This window comes from Rhinoderma darwinii, chromosome 5 (genome assembly GCF_050947455.1).
Source record: "Rhinoderma darwinii isolate aRhiDar2 chromosome 5, aRhiDar2.hap1, whole genome shotgun sequence".
Lineage (NCBI taxonomy): Eukaryota > Metazoa > Chordata > Amphibia > Anura > Rhinodermatidae > Rhinoderma > Rhinoderma darwinii.
Genome location: NC_134691.1, coordinates 23,095,720 through 23,116,652, shown reverse-complemented (window position 1 = coordinate 23,116,652; position 20,933 = coordinate 23,095,720). Strand labels below are relative to the sequence as shown.

General features: G+C 43.3%; 1 protein-coding gene across 7 annotated transcripts in view; it reads right to left on the bottom strand.

The window, feature by feature from the left end:
- MTSS1 (MTSS I-BAR domain containing 1) overlaps positions 1-20,933 on the bottom strand; it is a 148,300-nt gene that overhangs the window by 102,270 nt on the left and 25,097 nt on the right. For all 7 annotated transcript variants that reach the window (XM_075825747.1, XM_075825749.1, XM_075825752.1 and 4 more), the window contains one exon: positions 14,321-14,394. In XM_075825747.1, the coding sequence (XP_075681862.1) occupies positions 14,321-14,394 (74 nt within the window). The remainder of the gene's footprint in view (positions 1-14,320; positions 14,395-20,933) is intronic.

Below are 20,933 nucleotides of genomic sequence, written 5' to 3'. Positions count from 1 at the left end.
TCTTGTATATAGGGACAGTATTATAGTAATTATATTCTTGTACATAGGGGACAGTATTATAGTAGTTATATTCTGGTATATAGGGACAGTATTATAGTAGTTATATTCTTGTATATAGGGACAGTATTATAGTAATTATATTCTTGTACATAGGGGACAGTATTATAGTAGTTATATTCTTGTATATAGGGACAGTATTATAGTAGTTCTATTCTTGCCCCTATCATGTTATACAGGTGTTAAGGCTTCGGTATGAATAGCACTTAAAAAAGTGACAGCAATATTTTTGAGCCAGGAACATGCAGAATCACTTCTCTAACTCTTCTTGCTGGCAATTCAAAGTGTAATACTCAGCAGGTGACACAATCAATATAACTTTTTAATGTCTTCACCATTAAACAGGAATGTATATTGCACTATTGCTGATGACGAGTAAGGTCACTTATAACTTTGTGGCATCTTCCTAATGTTCTAGTGACCTCCTCGTTCTCTCCCCTCGGTGTCGGAGATGCAGTGAATCAGAGGTAAGTCGACCTGACTCTTCTGGGTTCATTTTCATGCAAGATAAAACCCGCGTATTAATCTTTCATGTTTACTCCAGTAGTAACCGGACGAGGACAACACAGTAATGCACTTCAAAGGGGAAAGAGCTGAAACAGTCATAGAAAAGGCCGTTCTTTCTAGGGGGTCCACAAAATTCTCTGGGTTTTGATCTAATCTGGCTTTGGTTAACCGTTAAGGTGCCCACATCCGTCAGAAGCCATGGAGATGAATACATAGAGCGGTAGGACATCCGAATCCCGTTCCACCGGATCAACTAAATTTGTGTCCCGTCACCTCCATTCACTTTTTGTTTTGTCTATGGGTCAAGTAGCTTTTTCATCCTGTGCCTCCTGATTCGTGAACAAAATTTTGGAACTATTGTAATAATTACACAGGAAAAGCCGTAGGTGAAAAAGCAGAAAGGAGGTGCTGGGGGATGAGGGGGGTTCAAAATGCCTATGTCATGATCCCTATGCAGCCATTAGTTGCCATTTTGGTAATCCAAACAAGAAAGCTCAAAACGGCAAAATATTAAAAGGCTTCACAAGACAGCTTGAGCAAGATAAGCAGTGACCAGACATATATGACGTCACTTATCTTTTAGTGTGAAATAAAGGATCTTGTGGATTCAAATACAACCCGTTCAGCTGTTGACCCCCTCCCCCACCCCATGTCACCTGGGTTGCCCCTATACACTTTATATTGTCACCAGATCCCATTGAAATAGGTGGCATCTGTCAACATTTAGCCAATGTGCATGACAAGTTTGAGTTCTAAGAATAGAGGACCAGTTGATTCTGCCTGCGCTCCTTTACAAAGGATTTTCTGAATGGAAAGTGACAGAATCTGGCAAAAAAATTAATTAATTAATTTGACTAGGCAGCTTAAAAGGGTCTGCTTTATTTCCAGAAACCGAACCAAACTTGTCCAAGTGAATGGGGCAATGAGTTGCAATTCAAGAGACAGCCCATGGACAAGTGTGGCGCTATTTGGAAAAAACAAACAAAAAAACAGACCTTTTTATTTTCAAATCCTAGAACACTCCTTTAAGTCGGATGATAAGCGACTGTGCTGATAATGACAAACATGTTTTAACCATCCTCCGAGGAAATCAATAAAAAAATCCCACTATATAAAACACGAAAATGTGAGGATTATCCTTGATCCACTTCAATGTCGAATCACCCCCGATTCTCCTAGACATCACAGAGAGATGTTATAATCATTATATAGACAAGACTCCTTCACAGGAAAGTGGTTATTATGTCACGATATACCACAGAAGAATGTCCTACAGCTAAAGGAAGGTCTGGGTCCACCGTATATTATAGATGAACGCCACATCTACCCCCTGAGAACTACCAGTCTCTGCACGAAACGATAGAAATAAAGAAAAAGTCTAGAGAAAGCGTACCAGGCCAAAGAATGAATGGGATCTAAAAAGTGACAACCACTTTTAGGAGACAGGAATGTTGCCCTGAATAGTTGTAATTTCCCCTCCCCCACTCCTCTTGACAACTTATACAGTGTATTGCTCAGCAAGGGGCGACAAAGAGAACATAAGCAGAGTCCATCAAGGGTGAAGACAATATGACATGTGCTTTATCCAAAGGCATGATGGGAGTGGAAGTCTCTCTCCGTCTGTCCTTTTAGTGCCAAAATGAGAACATGTAGCTAAATGCAAGAGAGTGGATTCTATTTGTCCTAACAAATACAAGTTACTGAGAGTTCTAGAATCTGACCATAAATGATGAAGGAGCTTAAAACAGAAGATTTGGCCAAGAGGGCTTGGACGCATTTAATAGCACATTGCACGGTTTAGTGGCTGACCTATATTAAAGGGGTTTTCAGTTAAAAAAAACAACCAAAAAAACTTATCAAATACGCCATATGGGAATTCGGAGTTAATTATGAGCAGGTCCCTCAGTTCAGGATCCTCATCTCGTTGCCAGAGAAGAGCAGTCCTGTCCAGCAAAACAAAAGACAACCAGTTGATATGAATATGAATGGTGTAATGCTTAGTTTCTCCTGTGGTGGCACTGCAGAAAAATTAAACACTCACTGCCAGGTTTTCCCACAAATAACAGCTGATCGCTGGGGGTCCCAGCAGGGAGACCTTACTCTCAGGGGACCCTTCAAACAAGTAGGGATTTTCTGAAGTGGAGAACTTCTATTTCTTATGGCATCTTAAAGATCTAGTGATGGGAAAATCATACAAAACTAAGAATTAAATTGGATGTAGAGTCGATCTCACACTTTCTTCATCTATTAATTTATGGTTTGGGGTGTAGGAGAATGCGGCCTCTTCAGCTTTGTCCAAACCGTTCATAGTAAAACACGACCAATACATATAGACAGTAAACTAGATCCATAGCGAGAGCTCCGCTCACACTCCAAAGTTATAAACTGGGATCATTTAACGAAAACCGAAGCCTTCTTAGAAAAAGGTCTTACGAGCCTTCTAAATTCCAAACCTTAAAGGGGTGGTCTCATCACAGACATCCCCTTTAAGTTTGGAGCCCCTGCTGTGATCAGCTGACCAGCTCTGGCAAACAAACGATTGTGCCTGGGGAAGCTGCAACCATCAGGGCATGGAGGACTCTCCATTCTAGCTTTTTTTTTTTTTTAAAAGGGTCCCAAGCAGAGGACCCCCACACTATGCAGTTAACTTTTAGATTGGGTGGAGTTACCCTTTAAGGGACGTATTTTAATTTTCTGTGCAGTTGAATGTAATCTATCATCACCTGTAAGTGTAAGCATCAGCTTTCGGCTGTAGAGAGGCCACTGTAGTGTTCCTTAAATGGGATCCCTGCCCGCCATAATTGCCGTCTTATCTCACTTATCTCGATCTCAGACCTCCCAGAAAGATTTACATACATATTTGTAAAATATCAGAGTTGGTTATGGCTTTAGATTTAGGACCCCTTTAAGTTGGGACATCCTTCTTGAATATATACGGCTTTCTGTATACTAATGTCTGTGGAGCCTGGATCTGTTCGAGGCCTTGTAAAGAGGTGGACACCTTCCCACCGGGACAGGAGATACGGGCCCACAGGCTGCCTATATACAGTACACACACACAAATGTTGACAAGGAGAAAAGCCGTTTTCAGCAAAAGACTATTCTATACAGTGAGACAAAGGCGACTTAACCATTCAGACAAAGCACCAGCTGTGGTCCCGAAACCAAAGCACAAAAGATGAACCTTCCAATATAAGAGACATCCCAAACTTCCGTCCATGGGGTATACAAAGCTGCTGTCTCTTTTTTGTTCTGTCTTTTGTTAGCTCGTACATGCAAACAGTCGAAAAGAAAATATAATCCTGTGTCTACGCGGTAACTCATCCAGGGACAAATTCTCTGCCCGGCACAAAAAACATTCCTATTTACCGATTTTATTTTTACCATTACATCTGTCAAAGAGAACATGAGAAAATGTGTGTTCTTGTCAGTCAAATAGAGACCGCCGTTCTATAGACAAAATCAAGATTCCAAATGATCTCAAATATACAGGAATTAAAAAATTGTTTTCTATTTTTGATTTTCTTTTTAATTCCGAATATTACTTGCACCAGGTCTCAGATTTAACAGGAGCCTCCTCCTATGTCCTATATCACCCCCTACTGGTTATGGCACTTTACATGGCCTGAGTGGGGGAAGGGACGCGACAACTACTTTCAGCACAATTCTGGCTTAGGGAAGTGGTTGTCACAGTTCAAACCAACGACCAAACTAAGAAAATATATATTTTCTACACCAGAACTAAATACTATAATAATGCCCCCTATATACAATGATACGCATTTCAATGTGGAGGATGATAATTTTAAGATCTTAATTCTAAATGAAAAACCCTAAAAGGGGCATTTTCGAAAATTGCACGCTTGGTGTTTTTTACAGTTTATTTTTATTTTATTTCTTTTTTTCAACATATTTAGCAGCTCTCTTAAGACATTGTATGAAGGGTCAGTTCACACTACACTTAAAGTAGTTATGACAGCTATGATGCACTGGTATTTAAACAGATTCCAATGAATCCTGGTAGAACCTGTTGGCTTAACGAGGTGTATGAGATTTCCGTCGGGTTCTTATGGTTTTTGACAGCAAGAAAAATGCTGCAGTTTACACTATTCTTGGAGTATGAAAAAACAAGAACACGGAAACCTGACGGAACAGAATCCAGCGTCAGTGTGAACAGAGCCTTAAAGAGGTTCTGTCACCACATTATAAGTGGCCTATATTGTACATGATGTGATCGGCGCTGTAATGTCGATTACAGCAGTTTGACCTATATTAGCTTTATGCTAATGAGTTTCTTAATGGACAACTGGGCGTGTTTTACTATATGACCAAGTGGGCGTTGTGGAGAGAAGTGTATGACGCTGACCAATCAGTGACCAATCAGCGTCATACACTTCTCTCCATTCATTTACACTGCAGATCGGGATATAGCTATATCGCTATGTGCAGCCACATAAACACACTATAACGCTACTCGTGTCATGACAATGAATATACATTACCTCCAGCCAGGACGTGACGCGTATTCAGAATCCTGACCACTTCTGTAGCGCCTGTGTGATTTATAGCACAGCAGGTGTAGCCTCGCGAGATTACGCTGTAAACTATCATTCACAGCGAGATCTCGCTGTGCTGTGCTGTAAATCACACAGCTGCCACAGAAGTGGTCAGGATTCTGAATACACGTCACGTCCTGGCTGGAGGTAATGTATATTCATTGTCATGACACGAGTAGCGTTATAGTGTGTTTATGTGGCTGCACATAGCGATATAGCTATATCGCGATCTGCAGTGTAAATGAATGGAGAGAAGTGTATGACGCTGATTGGTCAGCGTCATACACTTCTCTCCACAACGCCCACTTGGCCATATAGTAAAACACGCCCAGTTGTCCATTGAGAAACTCATTCGCTAATATAGGTCATAACTGTCAAAAATGATCGTTTTTCTAAATAAAAAACACTGCTGTAATCTACATTACAGCGCCGATCACACCATGTACAAGATAGGCCACTTATAATGTGGTGACAGAGCCTCTTTAAGATAGCCATAGACTAGTGATTTTTAGAAGGCCGTTTTATGAATGGCTTGTCGTTCATGGTTGGTCTTTAAAGGTTGTCGCTTTGGATGACAATGCCATAAGTTAAAACAAATTGCCGATCGATCTCTGCAACTAGATGCAGCTCTGTAGATTGCCATGAGCGACTTTCCGAGGACTGCACCCGACCACCACCGAAAAAATCCAACAGGGCAGATCAACTGTTCCACAGATATCGGTCTTCAGTCAGCGTCTGTCACACTCATTTTTGTCACAAAAAGACACAAAGTCAGCAGAAAATGGTCTGAATTTGCCTTTTGGCCATCCAAAATATCGACCAGATTTACTCCCCATCAGACTGTCCCCATTAGGGCTTCCAATCTATTTTAGAGTGCCACAAGGAGACCCATACAAATAGAGGGAGAACATACAAACTTAAAAAAGGTAACAGATAACCACGGAGCCAACGTAAATTAAGGGAATCTGAGACACTTAAATCAGAAAGATCATGTTTCCACATCTTCTGGGTTTAAATAAAAATATTTTCTATACAAGGTTCTTAGAATTGTCACGCTTTCGACTCGATTAGGTTATGGAACAGAGTGCAAAAAGCATAAAAAAGGACAAAAGCAGAAAAGACACATTCCTGCATGCTTTCTGGTCGTAAGATACTTTACCTATGCAAATCCATTCACCGTCACATCGTTGTGGAAGCAATAATACAAAAACACTGGATATAGTGGAAGTACATCCTGTGCCCCCCATCTGAACATTCCTGCTTTCCAAACCGTCCATCAAAAAGCAAGCTCACACATGAAAACTCAAGCTCGTAGAGCAAAAACACAAGCTCACTTGACACACTCCATCATGCTGGAGGTATATACCTGGAGGTGGGTCTATTATAGATCACAGCATGAAGACCATCTATTCATGGAAGTGCTGCTTCCTGTCACTGGGAAAACTCTGCTTTTTATGTCAGAACAAGGGTCCTCCAAAATAAGGAATGCGCACCACCCATTCAGAATTCAGTGGGAAAAAGTGAAATTCAATTTGAAGGACACAAGAAAGTATTTTCGTAGCAAAATCAAGTACTGTGGACCTACAAGAAGTCACGAGAGAGAGCGCTCCTCATTTATGACCCTGAATTAAAGCATGCAATTGTACAAGGCTAAACTCAACTTAAGCTTACCATACAGGACTTGACTCTGCACGAAGATTTTTGCCAAAACTGGGCCATCCTGGTGGTTGTGTAGGGTGGAGATACGACGTGCTTCTGACAATTAGAAGCATTTGAGATTACACAAGGCCATATTCCAACATGTTAAAAGAACCCCCTTGAGATGAACATAATTGATCAGTCTATGTTCTATGAGAAAAGGCAAAGATGGTGTTCCTATTTCAAGGGGTCCAAAGATGGTCAGATGTTTCGTCAAAACATCTGCCTCAGATCTTGTCCAAATGATTATCCAAAATCGATGGATTCCAGGTGTCCCTCACACATGGAATCAAGTCGACCATGCTCCAAGGCCAACTCAACTCGGAGGATATGAAATAGCTGAGGTGGTATATTTCAGCTGGTTGCTACTGTTCTGACCTACCCAGAGATACCTATGTATTTCTGAGGACAAGACTGTCAAACCTTTATCTCTGGGTAGATGAAAGGGAAAGACAAATATCAAAATATCTTCGTTTTAACGGAAAGACTTAAGGCCCTATTACACGGGCCGATTTTGGCCAGTGCAGCGAGCGCCAATCCATGAGACAGCTCATTGATCGGCGCTCATTTGCTTCTGTCACAAGGAGATATGTATGGGGACGAGCGGTTGTTACTCGGATCGCTCGTCCAAATAAATTATCATGTCGGCAGCGCATCTCCCCGTTTACACAGATATTATTTTACTTTTCTAAACGATCCGATCAGCAGATGATTGAGCGTTTGCTCGTTCATCTGCTGATCGCCGCCCTGTTAACACAGGGCAATTATCGGCAACTCGCGTTCTATGAACCATCGTCTGCCCGATAATTGTCCATTGTAAAGCTTCCTGTAGCGCAGGGGTTATTAAAAGGGGCTCTTCAACTCGCAAACATAGACTGTGTCAAGATTCGGTATCCGAACAATGGGCGGACAATGCTATGGCTTAGTCCTGAAGGTGTCCTGAGTATACAGCGCAGGCATGGACCTTGATCTCAACACGAGATATAATGGCGAGTTGTAGCACTAGATGAACCTTCCCGTTTTTGTGTTTTTTTACCTGAAAAAAAAAAATACACAAACACAAGATGACTAATTGTATACTGTAACCATGCGATCTGTATAGTATGCAAACCAAGCAGCACGTGCCATTGTGTTCGTTGAGGAGTCAGCATTTACAACCTTCAGTAAAATAGGACAAGGCAAATGAAGGAGCTATTTTTGGGAACGTTCATTACTGGCGCGGCAGGAAATAGCAGTGAAGATGAATCTGCTGTTCAGTATTTACAGCTGTGTCTGTGTGTAGACAGGGCTGGTGCGAGGATGATGAGAATTATGATCAGTCATGTAGACGATCAAGTGAAATTAACCACGTCATGGTGAGGGTCATTACACACTTTAATGACAACATCTTAGCAGACTTAAAAACCATAAGAACTTAATTGAGGTGTTTTTGGAACCCTGTATGGACCATAGTTTCCAAACGGCTCAACGGGTCAGATGTTACACCCATCAACTAATGCAGACGATGAGAAATAAAGGGTCCGTGATCGACAAACTCTGTCGAATTCAGATGCCAATTTGACCTTCCTAGTGTCCTAATAAGCACTTTCAAGTTCATCAGCTAAACAATTCAAAAAGTTAAGGAGCCAGATGCGAATTCACCTAGAAATTGGCATCTGGCTCCTTGACTTTTTGGATTGTTTTTAGTTAATGACCACGAATGTTTTTATCAGGACACTAGGAAAAGTGAAATGGAGTCATGGAGTGGTCTAAAGGGCTTCTGAGTTCTACGGAATTTTTGTCCATCACAGTCCCTTTATTTCTCACTTCCTGTCCCACGTAATTTAGAACTTAACAGATTCACCCATCATGACCGACTTCATAGGATTCTGATATAAGAAAGAGGTCAGATCCTCTGGTTTTTTTTTTCATAAAAACCTAGAGCATTTGGATGACCAGGGCATGTACCTAAGAGCAAGTAAAAAAGTAGGTGGCTTATCTCTGGTGAGACAAACGTTATTAGCCATCAATCTCAAACACCTCTTCGGCGTGAACACAGAATTGCCCATGTTAAAATTCCACATAGCCAATCCCTCTTTCCCCTCAACATCTGTCATCGGGCGGGGGGGGGGGGTGAGAGTCGGGAGCCCTCTATGGCTTCGTTCACATCTGCGCTAGGGCTCCCTTCTGTTGGAATGGAGCCCTGACAGACACAAAAAGGAAAACAAACATTTCCATCACCATTGATTTCAATGGTGACGGATCCAATGCCAAGGTTTTCAGTTTGTCTCCATTGTGCAAGGGTCTGTCGTTTTGACGGAACCAATACCGTAATCGCAGATGTGACCGAAGCCTTAGATGGTCAGCAAATCCGACCGAAATCGGAAGACTTATCTTGTGGATGGCCGCGCTCATTAGGTCGGCCAAAAGCTCTTTCATGACACACCCATAAACACGCACAAGGGAATAGTTCGCTGCCAGACACCTCAGGCATTGGTCTATTTCCCAGGGGAACAAAGGATCGGCCATATTGATATCCAAAATTACAAGCCTATTTTTCCTGACGGCAGACATCGGAGGGGACTGTTGTGCTTTTATTGGCTGACTAAACTTTCAAGTGCAGTAACTGAACTGGCAGATGGTCAGGTCACAAAATGTACATATTTTGCTTTTTTTTTTTTTATTACGTGTGGCAGAGGTTGGAAAAACTGGACAATTGCCCTTTAAATCTAGGAAAAATAAAAACCAATTTAGATTAATACAGTTTTAAACCCCATAACTGAAATGGCAGAAGACATTTAAGGTCACCGACATACGATAGATGAAAACGGTATTGTATTTTTGCTCATTCCCCTATAGGAAGCAGAAATCATGTAATGTTCCCCAATGCAGAATGACTGCTTCCCTACATACAGGCCCTGCGGGTCTGGCACACAGCGCAGCTAAGCATCAGCTCTGTCACAAAGTGTTAATTTCATGCAAGATGCAGAGGAGATCTCCGCCCGCCCTATCCCCTGACAGCTACAGCGCCGGACGGTGAACCAGAGTCGGTCGCCATGGCAACTGCTTCATCCCGCACACTGGTGAAACCCTTGGCGAAGAGCATCAAAGCAGCACTAATTTAGGTCTGACACAAATACAAAAAAATAAGCTTTAATGTCCGACCTTCAAAGTAGAGAGAGAAAATCAGGACACGCAACACTCATCGAGACGGGTTTAATGCGGTCACGATGCCTACACAATACCCATAACCTAATTCATCTCCTGAACAAGAAATTATTAAATTAAAGGGGTATTATTATTTTTTTAGCAAAGCTCATTTAATCAATATGGAAAGGTTATACACATATACTCAAGATCTCTGCTAGCGGTCATTGAATTGGGACCTACATTGCTTACTTTAAGTGGATAAAAACCTGTGATGGTCATGTGATGATCACATAGGTGATCACAGGTTATGATCACACTGGCTACAATAGTGCCAGAGCCAGTTTTAGAGGCTGGCAATTGTCCAGAGCCCCCGGTTACTAGGACCTACCCCCAAAGATGGGATCCCCAGGAGCAATCAGAGATTGGAGCGGAGAAGCTTAGTTCTACTGTTAGTAGTCTGCAGAGCGTTCATTTGCAAGTATGTGCCCAACAATTATGTGGTAAATCAGCCACAAAGTCCTTTGATCTGATTTATATGGCGGTATTATATGGGCTGTATATGCAGTATTATTTGGGCACCTTAAGGCCTCATGCACACAAACTTAAAAACGGCCGTAATTACGGGCCCATAGACTTCTATTGGCCACGGGTACCTTTCCGTATGCTTACGGGAAGGTGCCTGGGCCGTTGAAAAATATGGAACATGTCCTATTTCAGGCCGTAATTACGGCACGGGCAGGCCCATAGAAGTCTATGGGGCTCCCGTAATTACGGGTGACTACGTGTGTGCACCCGTAATAACGGGAGCGTTGCTAGGGGACGTCAGGGAATAGTCACTGTCCAGGGTGCTGAAAGAGTTAAACAATCAACAGTAACTCTCTCAGCACCCTGGGCAGAGACTACCGATCACAATATAGATAAACCCGTAAATAAAATAAAAAAGTTCATACTTACCCAGATCTCCCTGCTTCTTCTTCCAGTCCGGCCTCCTGGGATGACGTTTCAGGCCATGTGACCGCTGCAGCCAATCACAGGCCAATCACAGGCTGCAGCGGTCACATGGACTGCTGCGTCATCCAGGGAGGTCGGGCTGGAAGTCGAAAGAGGGACGCCGTCACCAAGAAAACAGCCCGGGTAAGTATCAATTTCTTTTACTGCGGAAAGGGCTGCCCCTTCTCTCTATCTGCACTGATGGAGAGAAGGGGTCTGCCGATTAGTGTAGTGCAATTTTGCACTAAAAAAAGGTCCGTAAATAATGGTGGATTACGGGGGAGAAAGGACACGTATTTATGGACAGGAAAATATACGTTCGTGTGCATGGAGCGTAAGGGATTATTACTTAGGCATTTTAATGAATAATTATTTGGACACTGTAATGAAGTTTTATGTTAGCACTAAATGGCAGTACTATATAATATAAGGGTACCATATGGTAGTTTTTGTACACTGTTTATTATTTAGGCATTTTCTATAAAAATGGGCCGGTGTTTTTTTTAAATAAACTTTAGTTACATAAAACCTATTTAGGCGTCACAAAATAAAAAGGCTCCAGCGACAAACTTGAATTTGCGAATATTCGACTAGAAAGTAATACTGGTCTGAACCGCATAACAGGCTGTAAGCTGCTCTGTATACACTGATAACATAAAAAAAAGTGTGGATTACTCTGGAAACGTAGGAACTAAGAGTTACCCTCTGCCTTTCACACGCTGACACTTTCCTACTATACACGCTGCGGATATAAGCACATTAAATGCATTGGGCCTCGTGCTGACAGGTCGCGGCTCTTATAAAATGGACTGTTAGGCCTGAGGAGCACATACAGCCGCCCGCCATCGCCAACTCGTCACGTCCCCTCACTATGAGGCTTAGGAAGGTTAAGCTCTTTGGATAGAAAAAAAAAAAGTTGTTATTGACCGGATAATCCAGCTGCTAAAACTGATCATATACTGCAGTCCGGACTAAGCCCTGGATATTACTTGGCTAATGAACGGAACTTAATCATTATCCACGCACTAATTAAAAAAAATTATATTAATATACAATATCAGTCACCTGGATCATGTGGAGGTAACTATTTGTCAGATTTAAAAGGAGCAGTCTAGTTTTCATAGGTCCTTATTAAATCTCAGTGGAAGAGGACCTGCCACTTTTCTAGATTTTTGTGCACATTCCAAAAACATTATTTTAAGACCCAAGAGACCAAGTCCGCAGCCCCCAGCACTCTAAATATCCCCACAAGACTTTGGAACGAGAGTGTATGTAATTTCCTTGTATGCAATGACTAAGGGCTAGTTCACACAGTATTTTGCTACTGTTTTTGTCGCAGAAACAGGGCCAAAAAAAAACTAAAATGGCGGAGGCATTTGTATCCCGCAAGCGGTAAAAAACGCTCACGGGGAAAAGAAGCAACATACTCTTTCTTCGGGCGTTTCCAGCTCTGACCTCCCATTGACATGAATGGGAGCCAGACATTGCGTTTTTTCGTGGCGGTTTTTTCCCCGCGGTGCTCAATTGCCGCGGGCGAAAAATGCGGGTGCAGGCAGAATTTTGAGGCAGATTTTTCTGCCTGCAAAAAACTCCATGTGAACAGGGCCTTCGAGTGAACTAGAGAAAATGCTGGTAGTCAAAATAGCGACATCCATTGCATATTTTGGATGGGCAAAGAAAATACCTCTGTGTATGTTATTCAAGCTAGATTAACTCAGCCAATATCTTAACCTTAATTAATAACATTCTACCAAAGGTAAAGCCAGTCATTGGCCTGTGAAGTGGGTCAGGAACAAGGGCTTCTCCGCCATCTAAATGTCCTCTCATAGAGAAGGATTAGATTGATCACCGGCGGCACCAGCATCACAGAAAGGAATCAATGAGAGGACTGATGTCTCACTAACCGTAGGTGTCATTGAGACATATGGCCGGATTTAAGAGGGGGGGGGGGGGGGTAAATTTGTCAGGAATTCTATGGACTAGAACATACTCAAACCAAAGACATTTTCAAGAGTAGATTCCAGTTTGCCAGTACCATACCGGACCTTTTATTAGTGGGTTTAATGCTCAAATATCTATCAATTACACATATTAAACCCTTACAGCTATTGTTCATCTACATACACATTCAGGGTAGCCGGATGTAGAGCCAGGCTAGTACACTGCAATTCAGAAGCTCAGCAAAGCTGTAAAGGGTGTGGCTGTCAGCAGTCTGCTGACAGACTCCAAACATAATCCTAGAAAATGTAGACTGTATCTGTGGTTGCGAGTGGAGTAACAAATTGACTGAATAACATATGTAGTGGAGTATGTAGAGTAAAAACAAACAAAACAAAGGTTTTAGAAAAAAATAATACGGATCCACCTATGAAAGATATCTTGGTGGACCGACCTACTTTCTTTGATATCATCATGAAACCTGTGTCGACACTTGAGCAAATGTGAGAGATTGTAAGGGTTCGACTCCCAACACACTCGCTAGTTCGCTAAGCGAGTGCAGCTTCCCCCTCATTATTGACCTAGGCAATAGCGCCATAGATTGTGGCTATGCCAGTCCCATTCACTCAAATGGGACTGCACAGCAACTAGCTACAGTACCAGGTAAACAATTATGGGTAAGAGGAGCCCTACCGATCCAACATTGATGACCTATCCTAAGGAAAAGTCATTAATATTAAAGGGTAACTAAACGTTCAAACCTCTGACATGTCATAGTGACATGTCAGAAGCTTTGATTGGTGGGGTCCGAGCACTGAGACCCCTGCCAATCGCTAAATCCAAGCGGCAGAAGTGCTCGTGTGAGCGCTCAGCCGCTTAGTTTCTGTTTTGACTTTTTCCGGAAACCAGTGTGTCGGAGTACGGACTCAATAGAAAGTCTATGAGCCCGTACTCCGCTAGATCGGCTATCTGGAAAAAGGCGAACAGAAACTAAGCAGCTGAGCGCTCACACGAGCACCACTGCCGCTTCGTTTAGCGATTGGTAGGGGTCTCAGCGCTCGGATCCCAACCTATCAAAACTTTTGACATGTCACTATGACATGTCAGAAGTTTGTTGAACGTTTAGTTACCCTTTAAAGTAACGTAAAACCCCTTTAATTATTAATTACAAGAAAATGTGTCAGCTGTGACTGGGTTTCATTTGGCAGGAGCGCACCATCATGTGACCACTAAGCTCCTCCCATGGGGAGAAAGATTAAGTAAATAACAAATAAAATGATGCATCAAAGGACATAATTAAAAAAAATAATAATAAAGGGGTTTGTAAACATAATTTTTTCAATTATCCATCCCGATCATCACTGGGGGCCATCCAAATAAAATTGATGCGATGACTGGATTTTTCCTTTAACAGAGAAATCCAGAAAATGCAGTCGACTACTTACCCCGAGTGTTGGTTGCCATGTCAGCCACCTTCTGGAAGGCATCAAGGAACGCCGCAGCTGCCACCACAGTGGTCCTATAGAGAAATTATACAGTTATGAGGTTACAATCACAGCAAAAAAAAATAGATTGCGATTCAGGACTCTTAGGACTCGTGTTGTGGGCGCCGCAGGGGTTGTCAGCAAACAAACCGTCTCGAAATTACACAAAACTTTTTTTTTTTTTGTCTGAAAACTACAATATTGTCAAAAAATATATCGCTGTGATCGGTAAATGGCGGTCAGATTAGCAGAAGCTCCTAATGGATCACACTGGGTCGGGGCTTTCATGGCGTTTCTATATAAGAATATGTCTAATTAAATGACAATAGTTTCCACTCTGTTGGAAACACAGCAGGAGACAATTTCAATGAATTTACAAGATGGAGCTTAGCCAACGGAAAGAAAAAGAGGTCACTGCGAATCTATTCATCTACATTGTGTACAATGTTCTACACGGGGTTAATAAACGCTTCCTTACGGTACAGCAGGAGCCAAAAATATGTGCAAATCCCTTAAGTGATCAATTCTTATACATGGAATGAAATCCATATTCTTAAAAAATTGTCATTTAACCCTTTGACGCTCCCACCTACAAGAATAAAGGAGCACTTGGGCTCTGTTCACATCTGTGTTGGGGTCCCGTTCGGACGTTCCGTCGGAGGTTTCCGTCAGAACGGGACCCTGAGCAGACAGAAACCGACACCAGAGGTTTCCGTTTCCATCACTATTGATTTCAACGGTGACGGAGCCGGTGCCCGTGGTTTCCGTTTGTGCCTGTTGTGCACCGGACCCATAGTTTTGCCGGAAGCAATAGAGAAGAAATAGCGTAGTCGACTACGCTATTGCTTCTGGCAAAATGACGGGTCCGGTGATCAACAGACAAACGGAAATCACGGGCACCGGCTCTGTCACCATTGAAATCAATGGTGATGGAAACTGAAAACTCTGGTTTCGATGGTGTCAGTTGGTGTCTGCTCAGGGTCCCGTTCTAGTAGCATAGGTTTCGTGGACCACAGATGTAGACATATTCAGGACACTGCTTAGCAAATCGGACGGCTGCTAATGAATAATTGCGTCCGTTACTGGAGTAGGTGACCTGCAGTCCTATGAAAATCCATAGTTGGATGTCATGATGAATTGTGGCAAACAACTAAACGTGCGTGTTAATAATGGAGTGCGAGTATTATAAATACATGTGTAGATATAAACATGCTCAGCTCTGCTACATATGGGCATAGGAGGGGAAATGTATCAAACCTTTTATAAAGGAATGTCCATATCCTCCAATCAGGCTGTAGCTTTTATTAAAAGGGTCTCTGAAAAATCAAAGCTGAAATGGCATTGGTTGCCATAGGCAACTGCTTTACTCTCCCTATGGGGGGGGCGAAAGAGAGAGCACGAGCGAAAGAGAGAGAGAGAGAGAGAGCACGAGCGAAAGAGAGAGAGAGCGAGAGAGAGCGAGAGAGAGAGAGAGAGAGAGAGAGAGAGAGAGAGAGAGCACGAGCGAAAGAGAGAGAGAGAGAGAGAGAGAGAGCGAGAGCGAGAGAGAGCACGAGAGAGAGCGAGAGCGAGAGAGAGCACGAGCGAAAGAGAGAGAGAGAGAGAGAGAGAGAGAGCACGAGCGAAAGAGAGAGAGAGAGAGAAAGCACGAGCGAAAGAGAGAGAGAGAGAGAGAGAGAGAGCACGAGCGAAAGAGAGAGAGAGAGAGAGAGAGAGAGCACGAGCGAAAGAGAGAGAGAGAGAGAGAGCACGAGCGAAAGAGAGAGAGAGAGAGAGAGAGAGAGAGCACGAGCGAAAGAGAGAGAGAGAGAGAAAGCACGAGCGAAAGAGAGAGAGCACGAGCGAAAGAGAGAGAGAGAGAGAGAGAGAGAGAGAGAGAGCACGAGCGAAAGAGAGAGAGAGAGAAAGCACGAGCGAAAGAGAGAGAGAGAGAGAAAGCACGAGCGAAAGAGAGAGAGAGCACGAGCGAAAGAGAGAGAGAGAGAGCACGAGCGAAAGAGAGAGAGAGAGAGAGAGAGAGAGAGAGAGAGAGAGAGAGAGAGAGAGAGCACGAGCGAAAGAGAGAGAGAGAGAGAGAGAGAGAGAGAGAGAACACGAGCGAAAGAGAGAGAGAGAGAGAGAGCACGAGCGAAAGAGAGAGAGAGAGAGCACGAGCGAAAGAGAGAGAGCACGAGCGAAAGAAAGAGAGAGAGCACGAGCGAAAGAAAGAGAGAGAGCACGAGCGAAAGAAAGAGAGAGAGCACGAGCGAAAGAAAGAGAGAGAGCACGAGCGAAAGAAAGAGAGAGAGCACGAGCGAAAGAAAGAGAGAGAGCACGAGCGAAAGAAAGAGAGAGAGCACGAGCGAAAGAAAGAGAGAGAGCACGAGCGAAAGAAAGAGAGAGAGCACGAGCGAAAGAAAGAGAGAGAGCACGAGCGAAAGAAAGAGAGAGAGCACGAGCGAAAGAAAGAGAGAGAGCACGAGCGAAAGAAAGAGAGAGAGCACGAGCGAAAGAAAGAGAGAGAGCACGAGCGAAAGAAAGAGAGAGAGCACGAGCGAAAGAAAGAGAGAGAGGACGAGCGAAAGAAAGAGAGAGAGGACGAGCGAAAGAAAGAGAGAGGACGAGCGAAAGAAAGAGAGAGGACGAGCGAAAGAAAGAGAGAGGACGAGCGAAAGAAAGAGACGACGAGCGAAAGAAAGAGACGACGAGCGAAAGAAAGAGACGACGAGCGAAAGAAAGAGACGACGAGCGAAAGAAAGAGACGACGAGCGAAAGAAAGAGACGACGAGCGAAAGAAAGAGACGACGAGCGAAAGAAAGAGACGACGAGCGAAAGAAAGAGACGACGAGCGAAAGAAAGAGACGACGAGCGAAAGAAAGAGACGACGAGCGAAAGAAAGAGACGACGAGCGAAAGAAAGAGACGACGAGCGAAAGAAAGAGACGACGAGCGAAAGAAAGAGACGACGAGCGAAAGAAAGAGACGACGAGCGAAAGAAAGAGAGACGACGAGCGAAAGAAAGAGACGACGAGCGAAAGAAAGAGACGACGAGCGAAAGAAAGAGACGACGAGCGAAAGAAAGAGACGACGAGCGAAAGAAAGAGAGACGACGAGCGAAAGAAAGAAAGAAAGAAAGAGAGAACGAACGAACGAACGAGCGAGCGAGCGGGAGAGAGAGAGGGAGCGCACGAGAGAAAGAAAGAAAGAGAGAGCGCACGAGCGAAAGAAAGAAAGAGAGAGTGCACGAGCGAAAGAAAGAAAGAAAGAGATAGAGAGAGCGCGCACGAGCGAAAGAGAGAGAGAACGAGCGAGAGCGAGAGCAAGAGCGAGCACGAGCGAAAGAAAAAGCAACTGTATGAGAGAGATTTTCTTTTACGATTATACATTAGCCAGTGGCTGCAGTTAGGAGACCGGGCATTGCCAGGCGACATCTAGGTATTTTTCCTTCTATGCGCTCGCTTAGTCGGTGCTACCCGGCTCTTTTGTTACTATGGAGACAGGTCGGACTATCTTTTGTAGAGGCGATGGAGTTGCTGTGCAGAGAGGATTGCGCATAAAAGACGTCAGCCGCCCCCCCCCCCCCTTACAGCGACCCAGTTTCAGAAAGCAAAGACCAGCACTTTCATTGACAGATTGTCACGTCTCCTAGAACTCAATATAATGCTGGTCATCCACCGTCCATCACAGGCCGGCAGCATTTCATTTCCCGTTCTCATAGCAAGTACTTAGTAAATAAACCATGATAAAGCCTGTGTGTTATTCACACACTGCAGATTTCATCATCAAACAAAACATTGCATACTAATATGTGTAAAATCACTGCAGATCTCCTCTAAAGACTGATCTCCTCTAAAGATGTCCGCCTGGAAAAACAGAAAACTGAAGTTGCATCAGAACATTGCAAAGCGAGTGTGGTTTAAATGAAGTAGGAGTGGCTTAAACCAAGCGGCACAAAATAGAACGGCCAAATGTCATAGTACCAATAACCTAAACGCCAGAGTTTTTAAATAGTACCACATATAGTGTAAAAATTATGCAACCATACAGTGCAACATAATGTGCAGATAATATCACCATACAGTGCAACATAATATCACCATACAGTGCAACATAATGTGCAGATAATATCACCATACAGTGCAATATAATGTGCAGATAATATCACCATACAGTGCAATATAATGTGCAGATAATATCACCATACAGTGCAATATAATGTGCAGATAATATCACCATACAGTGCAAGATAATGTGCAGATAATATCACCATACAGTGCAATATAATGTGCAGATAATATCACCATACAGTGCAATATAATGTGCAGATAATATCACCATACAGTGCAATATAATGTGCAGATAATATCACCATACAGTGCAACATAATGTGCAGATAATATCACCATACAGTGCAATATAATGTGCAGATAATATCACCATACAGTGCAATATAATGTGCAGATAATATCACCATACAGTGCAATATAATGTGCAGATAATATCACCATACAGTGCAAGATAATGTGCAGATAATATCACCATACAGTGCAATATAATGTGCAGATAATATCACCATACAGTGCAATATAATGTGCAGATAATATCACCATACAGTGCAACATAATGTGCAGATAATATCACCATACAGTGCAACATAATGTGCAGATAATATCACCATACAGTGCAATATAATGTGCAGATAATATCACCATACAGTGCAACATAATGTGCAGATAATATCACCATACAGTGCAATATAATGTGCAGATAATATCACCATACAGTGCAACATAATGTGCAGATAATATCACCATACAGTGCAATATAATGTGCAGATAATATCACCATACAGTGGTGATAACCGCTAAAGGTAACGTATATCCCTGGAAAATGAGTAATTATATATAGTTAAAATACATCATAACTTACTGGTCAGGGAACGATCAATAGGACCCCTAAACACTAGAACATAGCGACTATTGCCCTTTTAGTCTAGCGATTGGTGGGGGTAACAGCAGTTGAATCCTACGACGGAACCATAACCTCTATTTATAGGAAATAAGTATTTGTGCCGCGCAAAGCCTAAATAATGGCGCCATACAGTGGTTCAATACTACCACCATAGAGTGGTTATAGAAAACCATAATATATCGCCAAATTAATATCGCCATACAGTGCACCAAAAAAAAAAAAAAAACAATAGTGATTCCTAGTGCATAGACACAATCAATGTCACACGCGGTTTCAGAGATCCCACAGGTTCTTCAAGCAGGACGCTCCTGCAGCTTACTAGTGCAGTCTGGTGCCAAGAAGAAGTTGTCATTGCCTGTCTAGGAACCTGTACGTATGCGCTCTGTGCATGCCTGTAGACATGGCCGGTGTTAGGGGGGGCAAACATGGCAAATGCTACGGGGCCCACGACATTACATTTATGGGCCGGGCGCCCCAGGCCCCCTCATGCCTGGTGGCATTGCTAGCAGCTGCCGCATTCAATTGTATCTTCGTCCTTAGGACGCAGATACACTTGAATAGTATGGTGGAGCAGCTCCCTGCTCCGGCATTCAATAGGCTACAGGCCATGTTAGGATTGCAACCTATAAGGCTGTATTCACACGAGCATGTTCGGTCCATAAAGGACGGAACGTATTTCGGACGCAAGTCCCGGACCGAAAACACTGCAGGGAGCCGGGCTCCTAGCATCATATTTATGTACGACGCTAGGAGTCTCTGCCTCGCTGCGGGACAACTGTCCCGTACTGTAATCACGTTTTCAGTATGGGACAGTAGTTCCACGGAGAGGCAGGGACTCCTAGCATCGTACATAAATATGATGCTAGGAGCCCGGCTCCCTGCACTGTGTTCGGTCCGGGACTTGCGGCCGAAATACGTTCCGTCCTTTACGGTCCGAACATGCTCGTGTGAATCCAGCCTAAGGCGCTGGGACAGAATACCTGCGCAGGCCAGCGTGATTACGTCACTGGGTCCCATTTCGGCGTCTCAAGGCTGTGGAGCAGCTCAGTCCATTGTGGGAATGGGGCTAGGAGAGTATTTTTTTGTTTTTGTTTGTGGGGCCGTGTGGCACTATCTATAGGGGGCACAAAGGGGGCATTATTAATGTGTGGGGACACTGTTACTGATGGGGCACTTTCATTGTGTCGAGCACTGAGGGATCATTATTCCCATCTGGGGCACTGAGGATAACAAGTTTGTTTAGAGGATGGGGTATAGCTGTGGAGGGTGCTGGAAAAGCAAAAACTATCATGTGTGTGTGTCAGTCAAATTCTGCAGAGATGAGTCGTTGCTGGAATAAGTCGTCACAGTGGTCTGGGCCGGATGGAGAAAAAAAGGAAATGTGAACGACTCTAATCAGAGAAGACATCACCTGTGCGTCACTGGATATAAATATGCTGTAATCACTTATATTGTCTGTAGAGCTCCTGTGTATAACTGGCATCTAACACTATATGGTATACGATATTGCTCTTTGTATAGTGGTTTTTATTCAGTAACACTACGGTGGTATTATTCAGTAACAGTATAGGGGTATTATTCAGTCACTATGTGGTTATAGTGTGATGGTATTATTCAGTAACAGT